At 38.0% G+C, this 20,328-nt stretch overlaps 1 protein-coding gene across 1 annotated transcript in view; it reads right to left on the bottom strand.

Moving 5' to 3' along the window:
• The window catches only part of LOC127662848 (mitogen-activated protein kinase-binding protein 1-like), a 68,566-nt gene that overhangs the window by 34,086 nt on the left and 14,152 nt on the right, over positions 1-20,328 (bottom strand). The window contains exons 3-7 of the mRNA XM_052154223.1: positions 5,854-5,916; positions 5,420-5,477; positions 2,091-2,261; positions 1,620-1,757; positions 1,204-1,386 (exon numbers count right to left, since the gene is read on the bottom strand). Of these exons, the coding sequence (XP_052010183.1) occupies positions 1,204-1,386; positions 1,620-1,757; positions 2,091-2,261; positions 5,420-5,477; positions 5,854-5,916 (613 nt within the window). The remainder of the gene's footprint in view (positions 1-1,203; positions 1,387-1,619; positions 1,758-2,090; positions 2,262-5,419; positions 5,478-5,853; positions 5,917-20,328) is intronic.

The following is a 20,328-nucleotide window of genomic DNA, read 5'->3' as shown; positions in this document are numbered from 1 at the left end:
AGACTAATATTAGACAACATCAGCAGCATTGGTATTAATTAGCACAGACACACATTCCACACTTGTTTTACACAACAGACAGTTTAGAAACACCCTATGAGCACAAGGGCTTTAATATAAAAAAAAAAAAGAGAGAGGGAGGAATAACACCAACAAAGTTCAATTGCAAATAATGAGCTTGAAAATGAGATGACTAAATGTATTAAGTATGCTACCCATTAACAATCATACACCCATCTTTGCAATAGTATCAGTGTCATCATAAACTCATCATAATTTACAATAACAGAGCGTAATCGGCGCATATTATGGCTGCATATAGCATGTTAGAGCATTAGCGCCAAGATTGCAAAAGGTAAACTTTACAAATGACACATTATTTACTGCATATATATTACTTTAAATGATCGTCGAGTAGTTAAAACACCTACCATCTCAGTTATTGGTAACACATTTCAATGTCACATTAGTTAAGGTTAGTTTGTAGTTTTGAGCGTCCTTATATTTAAATGTACCTCTAAACGCCTCCCCCAGCGACGTGGGGATGTCTGAATGTTTGCAAACAGTATATCGCTGCTCATGTGTTTCAAACTTCTTTTTGGCTCTGAGCAAAGAATGAAGAAGCACTTCGCCGGGGCCTGAAGTTTCACAAACGCTAAACAAAAATCCTGTCTGGTTCTTGCGTGACCAAACATCATGACATTGTGTCTTAAGAATCAACGAGTTTTGATCTTAATTGACATAGCTGCCATATTAATTTAAGTGCTGTTTATGGACTTTATTAATGATTTTATTTTATTTTAGAGGGAATAAATTAATGGTCTATGACTTCAGAAGTCTTGGAATATGACGCACGGGTCACATGGACTACTTTTGTGATACTTTTGGGTGCTTACAGTAATTCAGTTCTAATGTGAGTCAGACGACACTTGCATTGTACTGAATTCAGCCAACGGGACATTTGTTAAATTAATTGTTTTGCAGAAGGGAGAAAATTTGGGCAAGAAAATTATGACAGAATTTAAATTTTTGGGTGAAATATTAGTTTAAAAAGAACAGAAAAATGTATCACTCCACTTGTCTGTGTTCTACAGTTGGCGATATTGTTATCAAGCTCTATAAATTGCTAAACTCTATTTCACATGCATGCATATTTGTGACTTGTGAATTCAAAACGGACCAATCAGCATCCTAGTCACTCACCCTAAGCTCCACCCACTTGTCCAGCATTCTTCTGTCGTTGAACTCACAGAGCAGCCCAGAGGAAGTGATGCAGAAGGTGCTGCTCACCTTCCGGCCCTTTCCACAGGCCACGTCGCTGAAGAAGTTATTCCGCAGCTCTCCGAGAAGACCAGAGCGTCCCAGTAATGGGACTGTGGCATTCACCTGAGAGATGGATGAGACATTCATCTAGGACCAGGTTCATCTTTAGTACAGTGTTGACAAACTGCAAGTTTATGTAGTGTCAGACATTTTGAGCTGAAGCCTTTGCTGTCTGTGCCTGTGGTAATAACTAATTGAGAGTAAGAGACAAAGAGTTGGCCAGAGAGATCGAATCTGAGCTATATTTGGTGGAGATAAGAGGGTTGGCTGCAGTCTTCCACGTTTGCATCGTGTACCTTGGAAGACTTGGTGTGGTCAAGATACCAGAACTTCACGTGTCTGTTTCCAGCTGTAACAAAATAAGAGCTGTCATCCGAGAAAGACACAGCTGACACTTTACTGGACACTTTGTTGGCGGCAACCACTACGTTTTTCTGAAAAAGAAACAATTATAGACATATTGAATATATAGACAAAGCAATTATTTGTTCAAATCTTCTATTACTTTTACTCTGAGTCATGTGTCTGTTTGTTACAGTCTTGATTTAGGATTTTTGTCTGTCAAAGTGCAAATACCAAGATGGAAAATCCGACTTTTGACAGTTTAACTTGTTTAATTGACTGTTTTCCCTGGCAATCAATTGTCTAACATAGCAGTGCTAGTTTTATGCCTCCCGTATCACTAAGTATTCTCTTTCTTCTCACATAATAACAAAATAAAGCAGCTATGTTGAGTGATTTATAGCTGTACAGATATCGCTAGTCACCTTCCAGGCCCAGACGTTGACGATCATGTCGTGCTGGTAACCCACGCTGATGATATATTTGCTGTTGGGGGAGAAAGCCACACACGCCACGCCGTACTTGTGTTCATGCAACTCTGCCACCTGTGTCCTCTCTGCCACATCCCAGACACGCACCGCCGGCATATGACCACTCTATAGAGATAGAAGTATAGAGATTTTTAGGGTTCACCCTCACCTTTTCACCAATATATTTTCACAGTCTTGTAAAAATGTATTTACAAACATCTTTTTGAGTCAGACCGATATACTAATGAATCACTCCAGGGCTAACAATAATGATGGCCCGCTGGCTCTGGGTTAGTGTCAGATTGATTCAGGCCAGCTGACTGTACCTTACGGACACCAAAGTTTTCTGTGAATGTATCGGTGTTGCAAATTTAGTTGACTTAAACCTGTTCGGATAAGATTTGTTAAGAAAAACATGGTTTGCGATCATGTTCCAGCAGAAGTGTATTTATGAGTTCATACTGTAGCTGCCATCAAGTTACATTTTGGCTATTTATAATTAGGACAGCTTTATTTGTAATTATAGCAAAAAATACAAAATTACTAGGATGTAGGATTTTAATTAGAAATAAAATGATAAATTAAATAAAAAATAAAAAATCTAAAACTACTGGCCTGACTGGGTTAGCAGGAAACCAAATCTAGCAAATGTTATTTATAATATTATATATAATAAATACTATATAGCTGGTAAATTATTTCAGAGCACAGGGTTACTAAAAAAAATGATGGTAAAACTTTACAATAATGTTCCATTCGTTAACTTTAGGTATCATGAACATACAATGAACAATATTATTTTTTCAGCTTTTATTAATCTTTATTAATGTTAGTTAATAAAAATACAATTGTTCATTTTTAGTTCATGTTAGATCATATTGCATTAACTAATGTTAACAAATAGAACTTTTGATTTTAATAATGTATTAGTATATTTTGAAATTAACATTAACTAATATTAATAAATGCTGTGAAAGTATTGTTCATTCTTAGTTCATGTTAACTAATGTTAACAAATGGAACCTTATTGCATGTTACCAAATGTTTTATATAATTTGTATTGATTTAGGAAAATGTATTTCCATGACCATTTCAAAATTCTCTCAAGTTTTCCATGACAATGGGAACCTTGAAGTTTGATGTTAGTACAGCAAACATGCCTTCAAGGTGGACCATTCGATTTGTGCCACATGCGTGCACAACATTTTAACAACTCGTAAACAGGGAAGTCTAGACAGATCAGGTCAATTCCATATTATGCAACTCAAATTAAGTCAGATCAGGAACCCTAACAATGACTCAAGAGGATTTACAAAAAGTGATTCTGATTAATTGCACAAAACATACTGCTTGATAGGAATAGTTCATCAAAAATAAATAAATAAATCTGTCATTATTTATTCACCCTTATGTCATTTCAATCCTGTATGGGTTTTTATCTCTTATGGCAGAATGTCCAAGCTGCTCTTTTCCATATAATGAAAGTGAATGGTGACCATGGCTGTTCCTGGTCTCCATTTACTTTCATTGTATGGAGAAAAAAAAAAAACTGCATACACATTCTCTGCCTAACATCTCCTTTTGTGTTCCATATAAGCAAGAAAGCCATACAGGTTTGGAACAACATGAGGGTGAATAACTAATCACAGAATTTTCATTTTTGGGTTAATTATTCCTTTAATACGAGCATTTGCAGACAACAACTGATTAGCATTCATAGCTGTGGGAGTTTCATAGTGAGAATGTGGAGGTCAGAGGTCAAACAGCATTGAGCAGACACATGCAGACTCCAGACTGTTCTTGTCTATTCCTCCAGGCACACTTTCTTCTCATTTCCTCCCTACATGCTCTCTTGCTTGCCCTTTCTTGGCTCTGCCTTTCCTTTCACCTTTTTATTACAGTAGACACAGTCTGTGTGCAGGCTGGCAAGTCGCCGCCTGTTGCCATGGCAGCCGGTAAGCACAAACGCACATCACTTTCACATGCTGGAGTAAGAAACTGCTCCAGAATGGAAAGGATTACTTTTGCACACACACACATACACACAAAAATCAGCCATCCACATGATTCAGTGGATTAAAGACGCAAACACAGTATCTGTTTTTGTGTTCAGGCTTGTAAACAAAGTCCAAACAGATCTGAAAACTGTCCTGAGTGGATATATCACACTACTGTTTCCATTCATAACTGCTTCCATTCAATAGTTTCACATCAATTGTGCACTTTAAAAGACAACGTGAAAGCAAAATCGATCCTTATTGTGCATGATTCCTCAAAACTAAACATTGTATTTTATTTAGAGGTGCATGCTAAGGGACTTTTACTGTGGAATTTAAAACCCCTAACCTGAAGTATTGTGGCCGGTTGAGGAGAGCTGTCCTATTACTTTCTAAGTGGTCAGACCTGGCAGACGATAAAACGGACGAAAAATATCCCACAGACTTGCAATGAAAGAAGAACCTGAGCTATATAGGGGCCAAGAGACTTGGGGGTGGGTTCTTTTACTTGGGCCTGACAGAAACCACCTAGTAGAAACCATCCAGAACACCCTAGCAACCACACAGCAACACACTAAAAACCACTCTTAACATGACATGCCCCGACAACCATCCACAACACCCTAGGCTAGTTTTTCACTAGTAAACAACACTAACATTATATCAATCCATTGTACCACAATCAAGTCCCACTCGACATTGTTTCCTATTAAATATTTGGTTTCACTTGGAAACACTTCACATTACGGAAATAAAACGGGTTGTGAATGCCGTTACATGTTGAATTTAAACCAAAAACCAGAATCCTTAAGCCACATTCGTTTTTGGTTTCCTAACATCATCGTATGCACTTATGAAAACCGTTTACGAAAGCCTCTTCGAAAGATTTAGAGGGATGAAAACACCATTCTGGTATGGATGAGAGGAAATGTATTAGTGTGGACATGGGCTTATTTTTATACTCTATTTCATGTACATTTTTTCAATCATTTGGTTTTATTCTGGAGTTTGTAATACTTTTGTGTCAGTGAGGGGTTTTTTTTTTCCAAGCTGGACAAAGTACATAACTTGCATGCTTTTGTATGAGTTGTATATAGCATTTTAAGTAATAAATCCCTTCCAATGCAAATGTTAGTGCAAAGGGAAGGAAACTGCAAGAAGTTTATTTTCATACACTCTAGCTACATCAGCTTTATCTAAATGTGAGATACTGACTTCCATCTGGATTGCACCATGTGGCTGCATGGCGTAAGCATTTTTTGAGATGTTGAAAATGCGAGTACTCACCTCGCCCGTGACCACATATTTGCCATCGGGAGAGAAGGCGAGCGTAGTGATGGTTTTCCTGAGAAGGGATAGAGTAGACGGAAGTATTTGAGGTAGTGCTGAAGTGTCTACATCCTGCCAGCTTGAGAGATTTCCTGTCGGTCTGGCTACATATTACTCATCACAATTATAACAATGGTTTCATTAAACCACATTGCAGTCAGTGGGGTACATGCTTATAAATATACATATACCTGTACATACGGTGGTATACATTTACATGTACAGATGATTAAAATAGACTGATGTAAAAACAAATACAAAACAATCACCTAAAGGCAAGCAAGCAGAAAGAGATTAAGAGTGTTTAGAAATGCACTCTGGGATGCACAGTACATTATTGCAGCCAATGAGCCATACAATGTGACATTTGTTCATGTTCATGAAGGTCTCACCTGGAGCTATTGAGAATATGATGTTGTTTGTTTTTCTTCGGGTTCAGTAGCACCACCACACACCTATAAAATGACAAAGAGAAAGATTTAAAATACTCCAACAAGTAAACGAATAAATACATTCAAAAATGAGATTTCAAAAATGCATCATATCCTTGGTTTGTTGGCTTGTCGGAGCAGCAGATTGGTTGTTTGCTTTTATAGATTTTGTGTTGTAAGAGTGCAGTACATGACCACAACCTCTGCGTCTTTCATCTTCAAATACAGGAACAACCTCAAACCTTTTCAAAGAACCAAGAACAAACACAAGGCTTTTATATCCTGTAAATGGAAGCATGGAGCTCTTATAAAGATTGTTTGAGACAATATCAGAGGGCCAAACAGCCTGCTGTATTGCAGAAAGAAAAGGAAGGTAGTGAGACAAACAGAATACAGAGGAAATACGTCAATGACCTCTGAAAAATCCTTAGTATCGTTGGTATAAAAACCCTTCCAACAACAAAATCTATGCTAGCCTTTTTCTGTAGTAGGTTCAAAAAAAGGAGCACAATGCAGATTTGCTAAAGGTAAAATGCTGATACAGAGACAGTTAGTGCTTGAACCATTTTTTTTTAGAAAAACAAAAACATCATGCAATGCATTTCCTAAAACACCCAAAGGAGATGAGTCGTATTCTGTCTGATGATGAGTAAAGTAAGTCAATACACTTTTTAGATATATTTTTTTAAATGTGCTTTTGAAAAGATCAGGTCAGGTCCATTTACAAACATACAAAAAATGGCAATAGCTTTCCAAGGATCGATTTGATTGATCTTCCAGGAGCCGAGGTGCACAGTTTTTAAATCGTCTCGCTGGGGGAAAAAACTGCTAAGAAGTCACTGGATTTACCAAAATGTGTTAAGTATGAGCATCAAATCTTAGAAAGATATTCCAGAGATTTGTCTGAGCTACATCCGTTCAAATCCACTTCCATTTGGAAACTCAGTTTTCAGTTTCCTAACCTCAACATTTTCCAATGTATATGGTACAAGAGAGCATTTTGAATTATTTTCAAATGAAAATGTATTAGTGTGGACGAAATCACAAGAAATAGAACGATTTGGCTCATACAAATACGTACTACTTTTAGTCCACAGAGAAAAAGAAATCAACCAACAAACAATGCCATTACCATTTAACCCCTAATCCAAACCCCAAACCTAAACCTGCTCATGAAGTCTAACCCCTCATCCAAACCCCAAACCTGCTCATGAAGACTAACCCCTAATCCAAACCCCAAACCTAAACCTGCCCATGAAGTCTAACCCCTAATCCAAACCTCAAACCTGCTCATGAAGTCTAACCCCTAATCCAAACCCCAAACCTAAACCTGCTCATGAAGTCTAACCCCTCATCCAAACCCCAAACCTAAACCTGCTCATGAAGACTAACCCCTAATCCAAACCCCAAACCTAAACCTGCTCATGAAGTCTAACCCCTAATCCAAACCCCAAACCTAAACCTGCTCATGAAGACTAACCCCTAATCCAAACCCCAAACCTCCACCTGCACATGAAGTCTAACCCCTAATCCAAACCCCAAACCTAAACCTGCCCATGAAGTCTAACCCCTAATCCAAACCTCAAACCTGCTCATGAAGTCTAACCCCTAATCCAAACCCCAAACCTAAACCTGCCCATGAAGTCTAACCCCTAATCCAAACCCCAAACCTAAACCTGCTCATGAAGTCTAACCTCTAATCCAAACCCCAAACCTGCTCATGAAGTCTAACCCCTCATCCAAACCCCAAACCTGCTCATGAAGTCTAACCCCTAATCCAAACCCCAAACCTGCTCATGAAGTCTAACCTCTAATCCAAACCTCAAACCTGCTCATGAAGTCTAACCCCCAATCCAAACCCCAAACCTGCTCATGAAGTCTAACCCCTAATCCAAACCCCAAACCTGCTCATGAAGTCTAACCCCTAATCCAAACCCCAAACCTGCTCATGAAGTCTAACCCCTCATCCAAACCCCAAACCTAACCATGTTTTTAATGGGAAATGACTTGTTTACTACCATCAGGGTTTGGAACAAGACGAGGGAAGATTATTACAGGTTAATGACATACACCAGTCGTTGAATTGTGAATAGAATAAATAACCAAATTTGTTCCCTGACATATCCTTTCTTAAATTCAATTACTGGATTGGAGGCTAGCTAAAATGTGATACCTTTATTGTATTGTATTGACATTCTGTGGCCATGTTCACACAGCAGCAGAATACGGTTGTCAGTCCAGTTTGGAGTGCTAAATACGATTACTTTCACACACAGGATGGTTATTTACGGGTGTAACAACCGCATTCTTTAACCAAACTGACACCTGCAAATTTTCAGGTCTCACAACCACATTCTCGGCAAACCTGTTCTGTGTGAACAGAACTATACTGGACAACTAGTTGTTAGTTACGTCATGTACAGTGAGAGACACGCTGCACTGTACACGCAAGACGCTTGTGTCTTGCGTGTTTCATGTGGGGTTTAGTTAACTCACAATCACGTAGAAATGAGCTGAGTGTCAACCGAAGGTTCAGCCACTGTTTTCCACCAGCTACTCATAGACATGAACCGCGTGACACGCATGTGGTTAAAAAGCATTCAAAGCCGCTTTCTGTTCATTTTGATCTGATGGATGAACTTGTGCCACGATTGGACTTAATTATTAAATAACGCGGTGTCAATTGTGATAAGATATGCCAGTGTTATGGACGTTGTCATCTTTTAGTCACTGTCACAATGGTTACAGCTGTTATAATATGGTTGTGACTTCGGTTGTTCATTCATACAGACAGAAATCAAACTGACATTCCCCAATATGCAGAAAAAAATCTTAATATCTACCACTGTACCACTTGCAAACTTGTTGTCAGGACGAAAACTTACGTGCTAATATTTGAATGAGTTACCACTGGGGCTTGCCGTTCTAAAATTGTGGTATCATCATTTTCAGATTTTCCCGTCGCTATATGTTATGCAAACCAAGTGAACTGTTTCAATGATGGCCCCTTCCAAAATAAGCAGGAAGATCTTTCCCAGAAAAAGCTGCAAAGTGACCAGACTTTTGCCGATAGTCCAAAATCTAGCTCGGCGAACTATATCTTTAGTGTAAAGGTCCCTTCCATTGGCTGATTGCCAACTCTATAGGTCAATTTGTACACAACACACACACACACGCACACAAAGAGCGAGCAATGCACTGGGTGTCTGGTGGACTCTTTGTTCTGGTGTCAGTTCCAGAGATGTTTGAGACAAAGACTCAAAAGCGGTCTGTCTCCCCAAACCACAGGAAGAATCCATTTGGAATATGTTGAGTCAAATCCTCGCAGCCATCCAGCTCCGTGCTTTACGAGTGTGTAAATGAAGCGAGGAGACGAGAGGGACAGAAAAGATGACCTCATGTTTCAATAGCACATTACTCATGTCTCCATTAGCCAATCAGCAAGACAGGTCTTCCACAAGACACTGCTGATGCCAGAGACAGGGAAACGAGGACAGAAGTGGAGCTTTATTGTTGGCAAGTAATACCATTAATGGATTTCCTGCACTAAATATAAGCCGAGCTCCTGATAGGACTGACAGGGCTTGGATCAATGACTATGCATGACATGCCTACAGCTCATCTCATTACAAGGATAGGCTGATGAGAATCAGTATACAGTCAGCAAATATGCCTGACCTTGTATTTTCATAGACACAAGTCAATTTAAGTATAGTCTCAACCTCAGACAGAATGCCCACGAATTGTACATGGACTGTCTAATGCATAATGCACACAAAATGGCAAGAAATGTCAAGATACAATGTGATTGGCTTTATGAAATTTGAATGTAGTTCGAGGCACTGTTCTAGGCCAAAATAAGATGCAAAGTGATTCAGCTGCATAGAACAACATAACTTACATCAAAGGGCAGCAAGGATAGCAATAGTGCAACAATAAGCGCTTTTCCAACATCGGGCCAAATGTTTACAGCACAATAAGTAACGGTTCCAGTACCATTTTCACTTGAGCATGGATCAGTACAGTATGATTACAAACTGCTCAATGATTTGTTACTGTACTCGGGACAGAGAACTGTTGTGGGGAATGTCTGGCAACTCATGATTAGCCACTTAGCCATTTAAATAATAGTAAACATCCAACAGCAAAAACAACTCAGTGTAGCTTTTTTCCCTTAATTTGATGTTACATGATATACAAACCATATACATAAGCTGTGTTCCAAAACCAAATGAGCTACCTTGCTGCCTATGTAGGCAGCTGCCTTCTAGGGCAACATTTAAACCATCATGCAACCTCATGAGTGAGTGATTTTGAATGTTCTACATAAAACAGAGCTAGCAACAGATTGAAGGAGACTTTGACATTAGCATGTTTACATATATTAATTTGGCAGAGGCTTTTATCCAAAGCGACTTACAAAAGAGGAATAATACATCATAAGTGATTCATCTTAAGGAGACAGTAGTATAAAAAGTGCAAATTAGTATCCAAGACTAGAGTGCAACAAGAATATATATATATATATATATATATATATATATATATATATATATATATATATATATATATATATATATATATAGATTTTTTATGAGAGCATGGTTAAGTGCTCATGGAAAAGATGTGTTTTAGCCCTTTTTTAAGACAGAGAGTGAGACTGCTTCATGGATGGAGCTGGTAAGGTCATTCCATCAATGTGGTACAGTGAAACCAAAAGTCCGGGAAAGTGTTTTGGTGCCTCTTTGTGTTGGTACAACAAGGCGCCACTCATTAGCCGACCACAGGCTTCTGGTGGGAATGTAGCTCTGCAGAAATTATTTTAGGTATGTGGACCCAGTGACTGTTCTGTATGCCAGTATCAGAGTCTTGAATTTGATATGTGCATCAACCGGCAGCCAGTGAAGAGAGACAAAGAGTGGTGTAACATGTGCTCTCTTTGGTTCATTAAAGATCAAACGTGCTGCATTCTGGATCATTTGCAGAGGTCTAATTGCACATGCAGGGAGGCCTGCAATGAGAGCGTTACAGTAGTCCAGTCTAGTTATGACAAGTGACTGAACAAGTAGTTGTGTGGCATGTTCAGAGTTCAGGTCTTATTTTCCTGATATTGTAGTGTGTAAATCTACATGATCTTGTGGTCTTTGAGATGTGGTCTGTGAAACTGAGTTGACATCCCTAGATTTCTGAGCGTTTTGGAAGGCGTTACTGTAGTTGAACCCAGCTGAATGGTGATGTTGTGTACAACCGCAGGGTTGGCTGGATTGATGAGGAGCTCCATCTTCGCTGGGTTAAGTTGCTGGTGATGCTCCTTCATCCAGGCCGAGATGTCTGCCAAACAGGCTGAGATTCGAGCAATTATTGGGCTGGAAAGACAATGTTGCTAAGCTAATAATGTAATCGATAATCTAGTAAGCATAACAATACATAGCACACATAAATATTGAGGAAAATAATAAATTAAACTAAATCACAGAACTATTTTTCATCACTACTTTTCAAATTGAGTGAAATTAGTTGTGTTTGAAAGTGGTGAACTTGCTTAGCATCATGTCAAAGCTACCAACAACTCTTCTCTTATTTTGGTAAACAGATTTTGAGTTACTCACAATTTCTCGTACTCGTGACATTAACCCTGACACACATGTCACTACTGATTCTGTTTGTTTCCTCCAGATCTCTTAACAGAGTCCGTCCTTTCAGTACAGTAGTAAAATCTCTGCTTTGGGGGGATCATTATGGAATTGTACAAGCATAATAATGCCGTTTCGATTCAGTGAGCAGAGCTGGAGGAGAAATTAGGGCAGAATGCCTGGACTCTCAGAGATCTTCTCACTCATGATTAAAGATTGACCGCACAGAGCCAACAATTTTCAGAAAAAGAGTGGGTTTACATGCACAATCTTACACCAGTTATGCTTAATAAGCCATCAACGTATACAGACATTTAAACGGCTTAATATAATTTTAAAGATTCAATTCAAGTTAAGTTCAATCGACATCATTTGTGGTGTAATTATCAGCTGATTATCATTCTTTTTTTTACTTGTCCCTCCTTTTCTTAAAAAACTAAATCTGGGTTACAGTGCCGCACTTACAATGGAAGTGAATGGGTCAGTCCATTAACCTTAAAATACTCACGGCTTCAAAAGTATAGCCACAGGATGTATAGAATATGCAAAATAACTTGGTTTTATTGTGATAAAATCGCACACTAACCTTTTCTATGTAAAGCTATATCCAATTTCACAACTTTGTTGCATGATGAAAATTTATTTTAACAACTTTACAGTGAAAATAATGCACAGTTTTTAAACAATAATTAATGTAAGTGCTTTTATAAAAATATAAGCTTCACATTTCTGCCTTAAATACCAGCAAAAATTGGCCCAATTTACTTCCATTGTACTGTAAGTGCCTCACTGTAACCCAGATTTGAAAACGAGGGACTAGTCGAAATTATTTTTGTGGTAACCTAAATGATGCCACAAATGCTGTCGATTGAGCTTAACTTTTTAACCTTTATTTAACCCCGAATATTCCTTTAAACAGATACTTTAATCAGATTTAGGTCATAAATGGTTTAAGTAATACCGATCGGCACACCTAGACTTCTTCTACATGTAAATACATTAACCAGAGTTCTCAACAATTTTGAAATCTCGTAAACATGGTTTTCTTGCATTGTTGAGTTTTGTGCTGAGCTTACTGTGTAATTCTACAGGGACAAATTCCTTGCAGCCATTCTCGTAGGAGTCAAATGCTTGCAAGATTGATATCAAATGTCTGTCATTTTAGCATTTCATAAATTGTATACATACTCTTCAAACTTCATTATTAAAAGCACAGCAATGAGGAAGTTTAAATATATGATACAGTGTGAAAACAAGTAATCACCATGGGACTTATGTCTGCATTTATTGGCCATTTTTCTATATCTCAGCAGGCCCACATGTGTCATCATGTGTTCCATCCTGCCAGGCAAGAGCTGAGCCAGCTCATTATCTCACCTAGCAGGAAATCAAATAAGTTAAGTCAAGTGTGGCAGTGAATGTTTTGAACATATTACTGCACGCTCCAATAATATCAGATCACCCGAACCCTCAATACTGTTCCCAATATCATATTTAATAACCAAGCTATAATAAACTAATACAGAAACGTTTTGATAAAAGTTCAAGGCACATCTAAGAAACTGCATCCATAATGATCAACCAATATTTAAAAGTTGGAGTACTATAAAAACACGCCACATATATGTAATTGAAAGAGATTAGCCCATGCAAATCTCATCACAAAATGAAGTCATATTTATTTGTATGCGCTTTTCACAACACACGGTTTCAAAGCAGCTTTAGAGAAAACCATGATTTAACAGAAAATGAAACTCTCTAAAATATCTATATAATATAATTATAAAAATAATAAAATATTAATTGTATTTATAACCCCAGTGAGCAAGCCGAAGGGGACTGTGACAAGGAACACAAAACACCATAAGATGTTGGTTAATGGAGAAAAATAACTTTGGGAGAAACCAGACTCATTGTGTGGGCCAGTTACCCTCTGATTAACACCATGAATGTAATGCCAATATTACTCATGTATAGTGCAAGTCACTTAGTAAGTGTTAAGGATCAGATTATAAACAAAGATTTTGAATGAACTGTAAGATTAATGACTAATGTATTTGAAGTCCATCCTGGATTAACTGCAGAAGTTCACATAGAAGTTCACCACAATGATAGAATGTTCTAGAAGGTTGCTTGGGCGTTACTATACGGTTGCTAGGGTGTTCTGGGTGGTTACTAAGTTGTTGCTAAAAATAGCTTTCCAGTTAAATACAAGGTTCCAAATACAATGATGTTGAGCAGAAAACTTTTGACATTGTCACGACTGGGTCTAAGAGGGGGCTTCTAACACCCCCCAAACAGTCCAATGAAGAGGCAAATCCTTAATCACCATAAAGATCAAAATAGTGTGAAAAAATCAGGGATTTTCAGCATTATGGTGTTAATGAGATTACAGTGTTCAGCGGCATTATGATGTCAGGACAACAAAGTTATAATTTTGAATACAACTTTACACTGATGAGGTTAGTAAGACATTGTCACACTGAAATCATGTTAACATGTATAATGTTTACATCTTGAGGCTGTACATTTGATACAATGTGTATGTTAATGTTTATTGACTGGCCCCATTCACTGCAATTGTAAGTGCCTTACTTTAACTGTGATTATTTTAAATTTTTTTTAAATAAATGAGAGACGAGTCAAAAATATTTTTTTGTGGTAATCAGCATTAAGAATGCTGTCAATTGAGCTTAACTTGGATTGAACCCTGGAAAATTCCTTTAAGACAGGGGTGGGGAACGACAGGCCTCAGGACCGTATAAGGCCCGTGAGACCATTTGAGAAATTATTGAAAAGTAAAAAATGGCCTCGATTCAATTATCCTGAAAAAAAATTACTTTCAAATAATAATGTTTAAAAATAATTTTAATTGATAACAACACCAGTGGCGAATTCTCGGGGCTAGCAAAGCCTTCTCTGCTGGCCTAAAATGCCAAATAAATAAATATTTTTCATCCTCTCATTCTCAATCAACTTTTTGCATTGCATGTATTTTTAATCACTTTCCACACTTAATTAATCTACAAACAAATAGAGAAAAACTAAAATGTTAGAATTCATTCCTTGATGCTTACAAGAGAAATGTGACAACTAAATTACATGCCCAAAGCAGCGCATGAGTCTGAGCTCCCCATCAGGCCTTCAAAATTTCCACAGAATCCCTCAACAGTGCAAATGAATGAGCATCTAAAGTCAGATTGTCAGATTCATCAGCCAATCAGATTGATTAATTTGTTCTTGGTGGGTGTGATCTTTAGGATATGTCCCGGTCATGGCCTTCTAGCTGGCATTGAGTTACGCAATCACGCTTTAAGTGATGCAATTTGAAAGCGAAGAGTGCAAGATTGTCATCACTGTCGCTATCACCATTGAGAAAGAGATCCTTATGGATATAAAAACTAGATGTTCTGCATGACCGTGTGATTGCTTCATTTATTAAACAGGAAAGGAAGACTGAATTTCACTTCAAGTAAATTGGTAAATGCTTTTTTGCATTGTTAAAGTAACATCAAGAGTTTTCTCAGTGTAAATTAGGCTGTTTTGAAAAGTAGTGCTGCGTTCCGTTCAACACGGAGAGTCGGATTTTACAACTTCCAACTAGGAGAAGTGCAATGGAATGCATCTTGAAGTCAGAATTACAACTTGTAGGCTCGTGCAGAAATTCTCAACTCCGATTTCGCAGAGATGCAGGGGCATGAAGTCACATAAACATGTCGACACTCAAAAGTAATATCGATAAATGAGTTTGTTTCCACATTACATGATATTAAAGCTTGTTTAGCAGAAACGGGTGTATACAACTTGTTATATATAATATAATCTTATTTGATAATCGTACACCTGAAGTACAGATGCTAGCACTGCATTATTGTTTATCAGTTGGGTTGCTAGGCATCAAACCCCGGCTAAGCTAACAGGAGCATTGCAGTTTTGTTTCCTTAAATGTCATCTTCCGAATATCAGGGAATAGAATGTATTTATGGTCAGAGATATCAAGTAGGAATATCCCACATCCGACTTGCATGGAATGCAGCATAACCGTGTATCCTGACGAAACGAAATTTATAGATAGATTTTTCCAGGTATTATAGACCTCCTTGGTAGATTCATATGAAAAATTATGATTTTTGAATGTCTGTTCCAGAGATGTTCATGCTGCAGATAAAATTAGGCTTGCTTGAGCATTAAGTGTTGTTTCAAGTTCTAGCTTTTGTGCGTGGACGTGTTTTTAAAATGTCAATTGGTATTATTATTTAGCTGTGACATAATATATGATGCCCAAAAGCATAGGGTGTCTTATTCATTGTGAAACTGTGTTTTCTTAATGGCATGAATCATACTGAAGACCTAGACTTTTAATGCACGGCTCATCACTGAACAACACATAATATTGTATTATAGACAGTATAATATGTTGGAAATTCTTTTATTAGGAATAACCCCTTGAGATGTACATCTCGTTTTCAAGGGGGTCCTTATATGGCCTGCGAATACTTTCGTAAATACTCAAATGGCCCTTAATGGCCCCACCCCTGCTTTAAGTGGTAAATTGGTGCTTAGAATAGAGATCTAATTATATAATTAAAGAGCTTTACTGTAAATTAATCAAAGGCCATATGAGACAGAGTCCATGCCTTCTAGAAGATAAGTAAAATAAGCTATTGTAGAACAGAGGCTATAGATAACTGGATCCTAAACAGCTTGTGTATTGGTCTCAGATTTCACAACTGTTCTGGGTGTAGACTGTTTTGTATATCTATAAGAGTTCAAGAGAAGCCAGATCAAATGTTGTGGCCAATAAATAAGGACAGTTGCAGCCCTGGTTCATCTGGTGAGTGGGATAAACCAGAGACAGGTGGTCAGGCCTGTTTCTCTCTTGCTCTAACACACACAATTTGACTCCCTGTCAGACTCGAAGACCTCCAGGAGTACTGCTTTCCAACCGTGAGCCCAGCCGTAAGTCTGGCTATAACAGGACTACTGCTTTGATCCAGGCCTGTTCTCTCCTTAGCTTGGGCAGATCTCCCTAATCCAAGAAGCTTGAGCCCAGCAGTCAACACATTTCTCAGATGACTGGGGATTGTACACTGACGAGATCACCTGGGGTTATGCTTAGGGAATTATGCTTATGGAGTTAGTTACTAATAGCACACTCCATACAAAAGTGAACATCACTATGCACTACTTTATCTTAAATTGGAATGTTACTTTGATGAAGTAACAGCAAAATACTTGTTCATAACATTTACATTCAAATGTTTGTTTGTTTTTTTAAATGGCCTCTTAGTGTTTTGTTTAATTCAGATTCTTATTGATTCTCCGCTTGGTATTTGTTTTTTAAAAAGCATGCAAATATGTAAAGAATATATCCCGCTGTGAAGTAAATAAAGGTTTGGTAATAATCAAATCGCATGATCACTAACCAAGACTGATCTCACTGTGGAATCGGAAACAGTAGGTTGAATTTTCTTTAGCTACAATCGGTCTGTGCTTACCGAAATGAGAAACAATGCCCCCGGTGGCCAAAGCGGTAAGTGTTGTTGGGCGTATGAGCATGTGTGAGCTTACTTTTCCAAGTAGGTATAGCTGCAAACCAGAGATCTCAAAATGGGGGCGGAATCTCCAAAATAGAGCATGGTTACTCCAGAAAGGGCGTGGCTTCTCCAAAAGGGGGTTGCACCAACTCCAAAATGGAGCGACACCTCCACAGACAGTTAGGGTTAGGTTAGGTCTTTGCTGACGATTTGGAGGTCCCGCAACTTTTTGGAGCTCTGTCTGCAGCTGTACCCTTCTCTCATTTTCTGGGTAAAATGACCATGGAGGGGTGCCAAAAGCAGGTTGTGAAGAGACACGTTTTCAGCCGTTCAGTACGTAATACAGTGAAGAATTCATATTATTCTGCGATATTCTTGTCAAAATGTTGTTTTCAAGAATTCTAGCTTTTAAAGAAAATGTTAATTTTTTTACTTGAACATACCACATGACATTTAAAAAAAAAATGTTTTTACTTTAAGCACCAGAAAAAATATATTTCAAAATGACTTTGGACTCAGTAACTGAAAACATGTTCATCATAAAGGTGGTGTATTCAATTTATTGTTTTGTGTGAATTGCATTTTGAATACAGATACGGACAAAAAAAATGGGCATCACATAATCGACCCAACTGCCTGAAGTGACCTTTGAGAAATTAAACCACTGCTCACTTTCATTCAGAACGACTCAGCAAATAGTGTTCCCTTTCCACAGTGCCATTCAAGGGCATAAAACTGATAAATTTGGAATTTGCTGAGGAAATGCAATGACTCTGTGTGTTTTTACTGTATTATTTGTATTTGTGTGTAAATATATGATCGTTATGCTATAAACATGAAAACATGCTCAAACTTGAAATCACTCAAATTCATCTTTACACTTCTCGAAGTAGCCAAGACCATGGACAAGACAACTAGGCAACATGATTTTCAAAATATTGATATTTAAAATATTATCTACCCTAAAATAACCTCAAATACTGTATGAGTGGGTTCTGGGGATGTTGCATTCCCGCAGGCAGATTTAGATTGCGGCTCTCCTCTCTTCGAGTGTGTGTGCATGTGAGAAGTCATTAGGGAGTGTGTGGAGCCATGGAGCCTCACAAGCGCTGCATACTGCAATGCAGCAGAGAGGAAGACCGCTTACACCACAGCAACACTGCTAAATCAACCTCTCTCTCTCTTTCTGCCATCCTCTGTTTGTCCTATTTTTTCACTCTCCTCGTGTCATCCTTCCTTCCATTAATCTATCATACTTTCTCTCTCTCTCTCCTTCACCGCAATGACCCATTCAGCTCTAGTGACCCACATTACTGCAGCACACAGGGCCGAGAGATAGACACATTTTTATGCATCTATGATTAACACAGAGTGATGATTTCTACAGTGACCGCTGCATTACACCAGAACTCATTCATCATTCAAACACTCATTTACAGTTCATTGATGCTACTGAACACAAACATTTATAAATTAGTAAAGTACGCCAGAACTATATGAGGATAGCCTTATTAAATGACACTGTAGAATATTTTATAAATTTAAATGTTTTCTTAGAGTTTTATAACTTTCAGACAATGTCTGTAAGCTCTGAGATCATATACGTATATGCCAATGTACTCCTAAATGTTGACAAAGTTTTAGCAGACTCCTATATATTTAAAATTTATAGTCTTTCTTTTCTGAAACAATTACCAAAATATTGATCACTCATTTTGCACTTATGAGCATATACAAATTTTGGTTTAATAAAATTCTCGCTAGAATTAGAATGGCCCTTGATATGTCCAAACCCAACTTCCGGTTTCAATAGAATTTCATGGGGTTTTTAAGTACACATACTGTATGTGCTGTGCAGAAGCATAATCCTTATGCATGTATGCTGTACTAACCTTGAGTTTGAATTATGTTATGTACTGTTTTGGTTGTAAAAATAAAATAATGAAAGCTACTGAGCGATTATCCTCATATTTTCCTTGCAATGTAAGTGTATCCCATAACATCCTTTGGGTCAAAGAGGAAAATGTAGAAAATTCAAACATCAGACATGTGTCACTCAGCTTGTAGTACCTGCATCTGGTTATTCCTGTTTTATCTGGTTTAGTGGAAGACTCTGTCCTTAAGCATACTGAACTATTCACCCCCCTAAATAGAACTGACTATACATAATATTGTACAGTACAACAATGCCTAATATGGAGTTTTACAGTAATTCTCCTCAAAACAAAGAGTAAAACCGTTGGGCTGTAGGGCTGTCACAATTATGAAATTTGGTTGATGATTATTTGTCAAACAAATACTTGTGATTATGGTGATTGTATGTTTTAGGGCTTTCACTATTAACACTATTGTCAACAGAGGTGCCATTATCGGGGTGCAGAAGATGCCAGCATATGGGCCCACCAGGACGCTAGGGGGCCCCAAACCACCACTTTGGAATTATTTTTTAATTATTATTATTATTATTATTATTTAGTCTTATATACACTAACACATTTTAACCATTAATAGTCTACTTAAATACAGCGCGCATGACCTTAATGACGCAAAGAAGAACACGATGGATGGAAAGAGGCACATGTCGGGTGCAAAAAAAAGTCATGAAGAATGAAAAATTCCCTTACAAATTGGTTCATTCAAAATCAGAATTAACTAAATATTGCTTGTGATAATTCCAGTAACAGACCAGGAAAGAGTAGCGATACTAATGGTGACAGTGTCTGTGAGGATGCAAGCAGCGAGACAGGACAGCAGATTAGCAATAAAAAAGCAACAATTTGCAGCGACAAAACAGTACGTCAGAACAGCATTCAAGTCACCGGCAGCACCAGCGATGATGACTCAGGGTGACAGGACTACAGGCTAGCGGGAGGAAGGCCACAGTCTTTGACACTGAAGGCACTAATATGCAAGGTATACCAACTGTCAGTGAGAATGAAGCAGGACAGCCCATCAGTAGACCAAGAACACCCACCACCAGTGTCACTGAAGATAGAGAGGAACAACAAAGTAAAGAAACAGAGAATGTAAATGTCGAGGTGTTGCTTGATCATGACCCAGATCCCTGAAACTTGCCCAAGTAAAGTCACTGATTCATTCCATATGATGTTGACTGAGAATGGTCCACCGAAATGCTATGGTCCATTCCTAAGATCACAGGAAAGTAATACATATTTTTGAAAAGCCTTCTGCTATAGACAGTGGAGAGAGTGGTGGTGGCGTAGTGGGCTAAAGCACATAACTGTTAATCAGAAGGTTGCTGGTTC

This window comes from Xyrauchen texanus, chromosome 22 (assembly GCF_025860055.1).
Source record: "Xyrauchen texanus isolate HMW12.3.18 chromosome 22, RBS_HiC_50CHRs, whole genome shotgun sequence".
Taxonomy (NCBI): domain Eukaryota; kingdom Metazoa; phylum Chordata; class Actinopteri; order Cypriniformes; family Catostomidae; genus Xyrauchen; species Xyrauchen texanus.
This window is presented reverse-complemented; position numbering and strand designations above follow the sequence as displayed.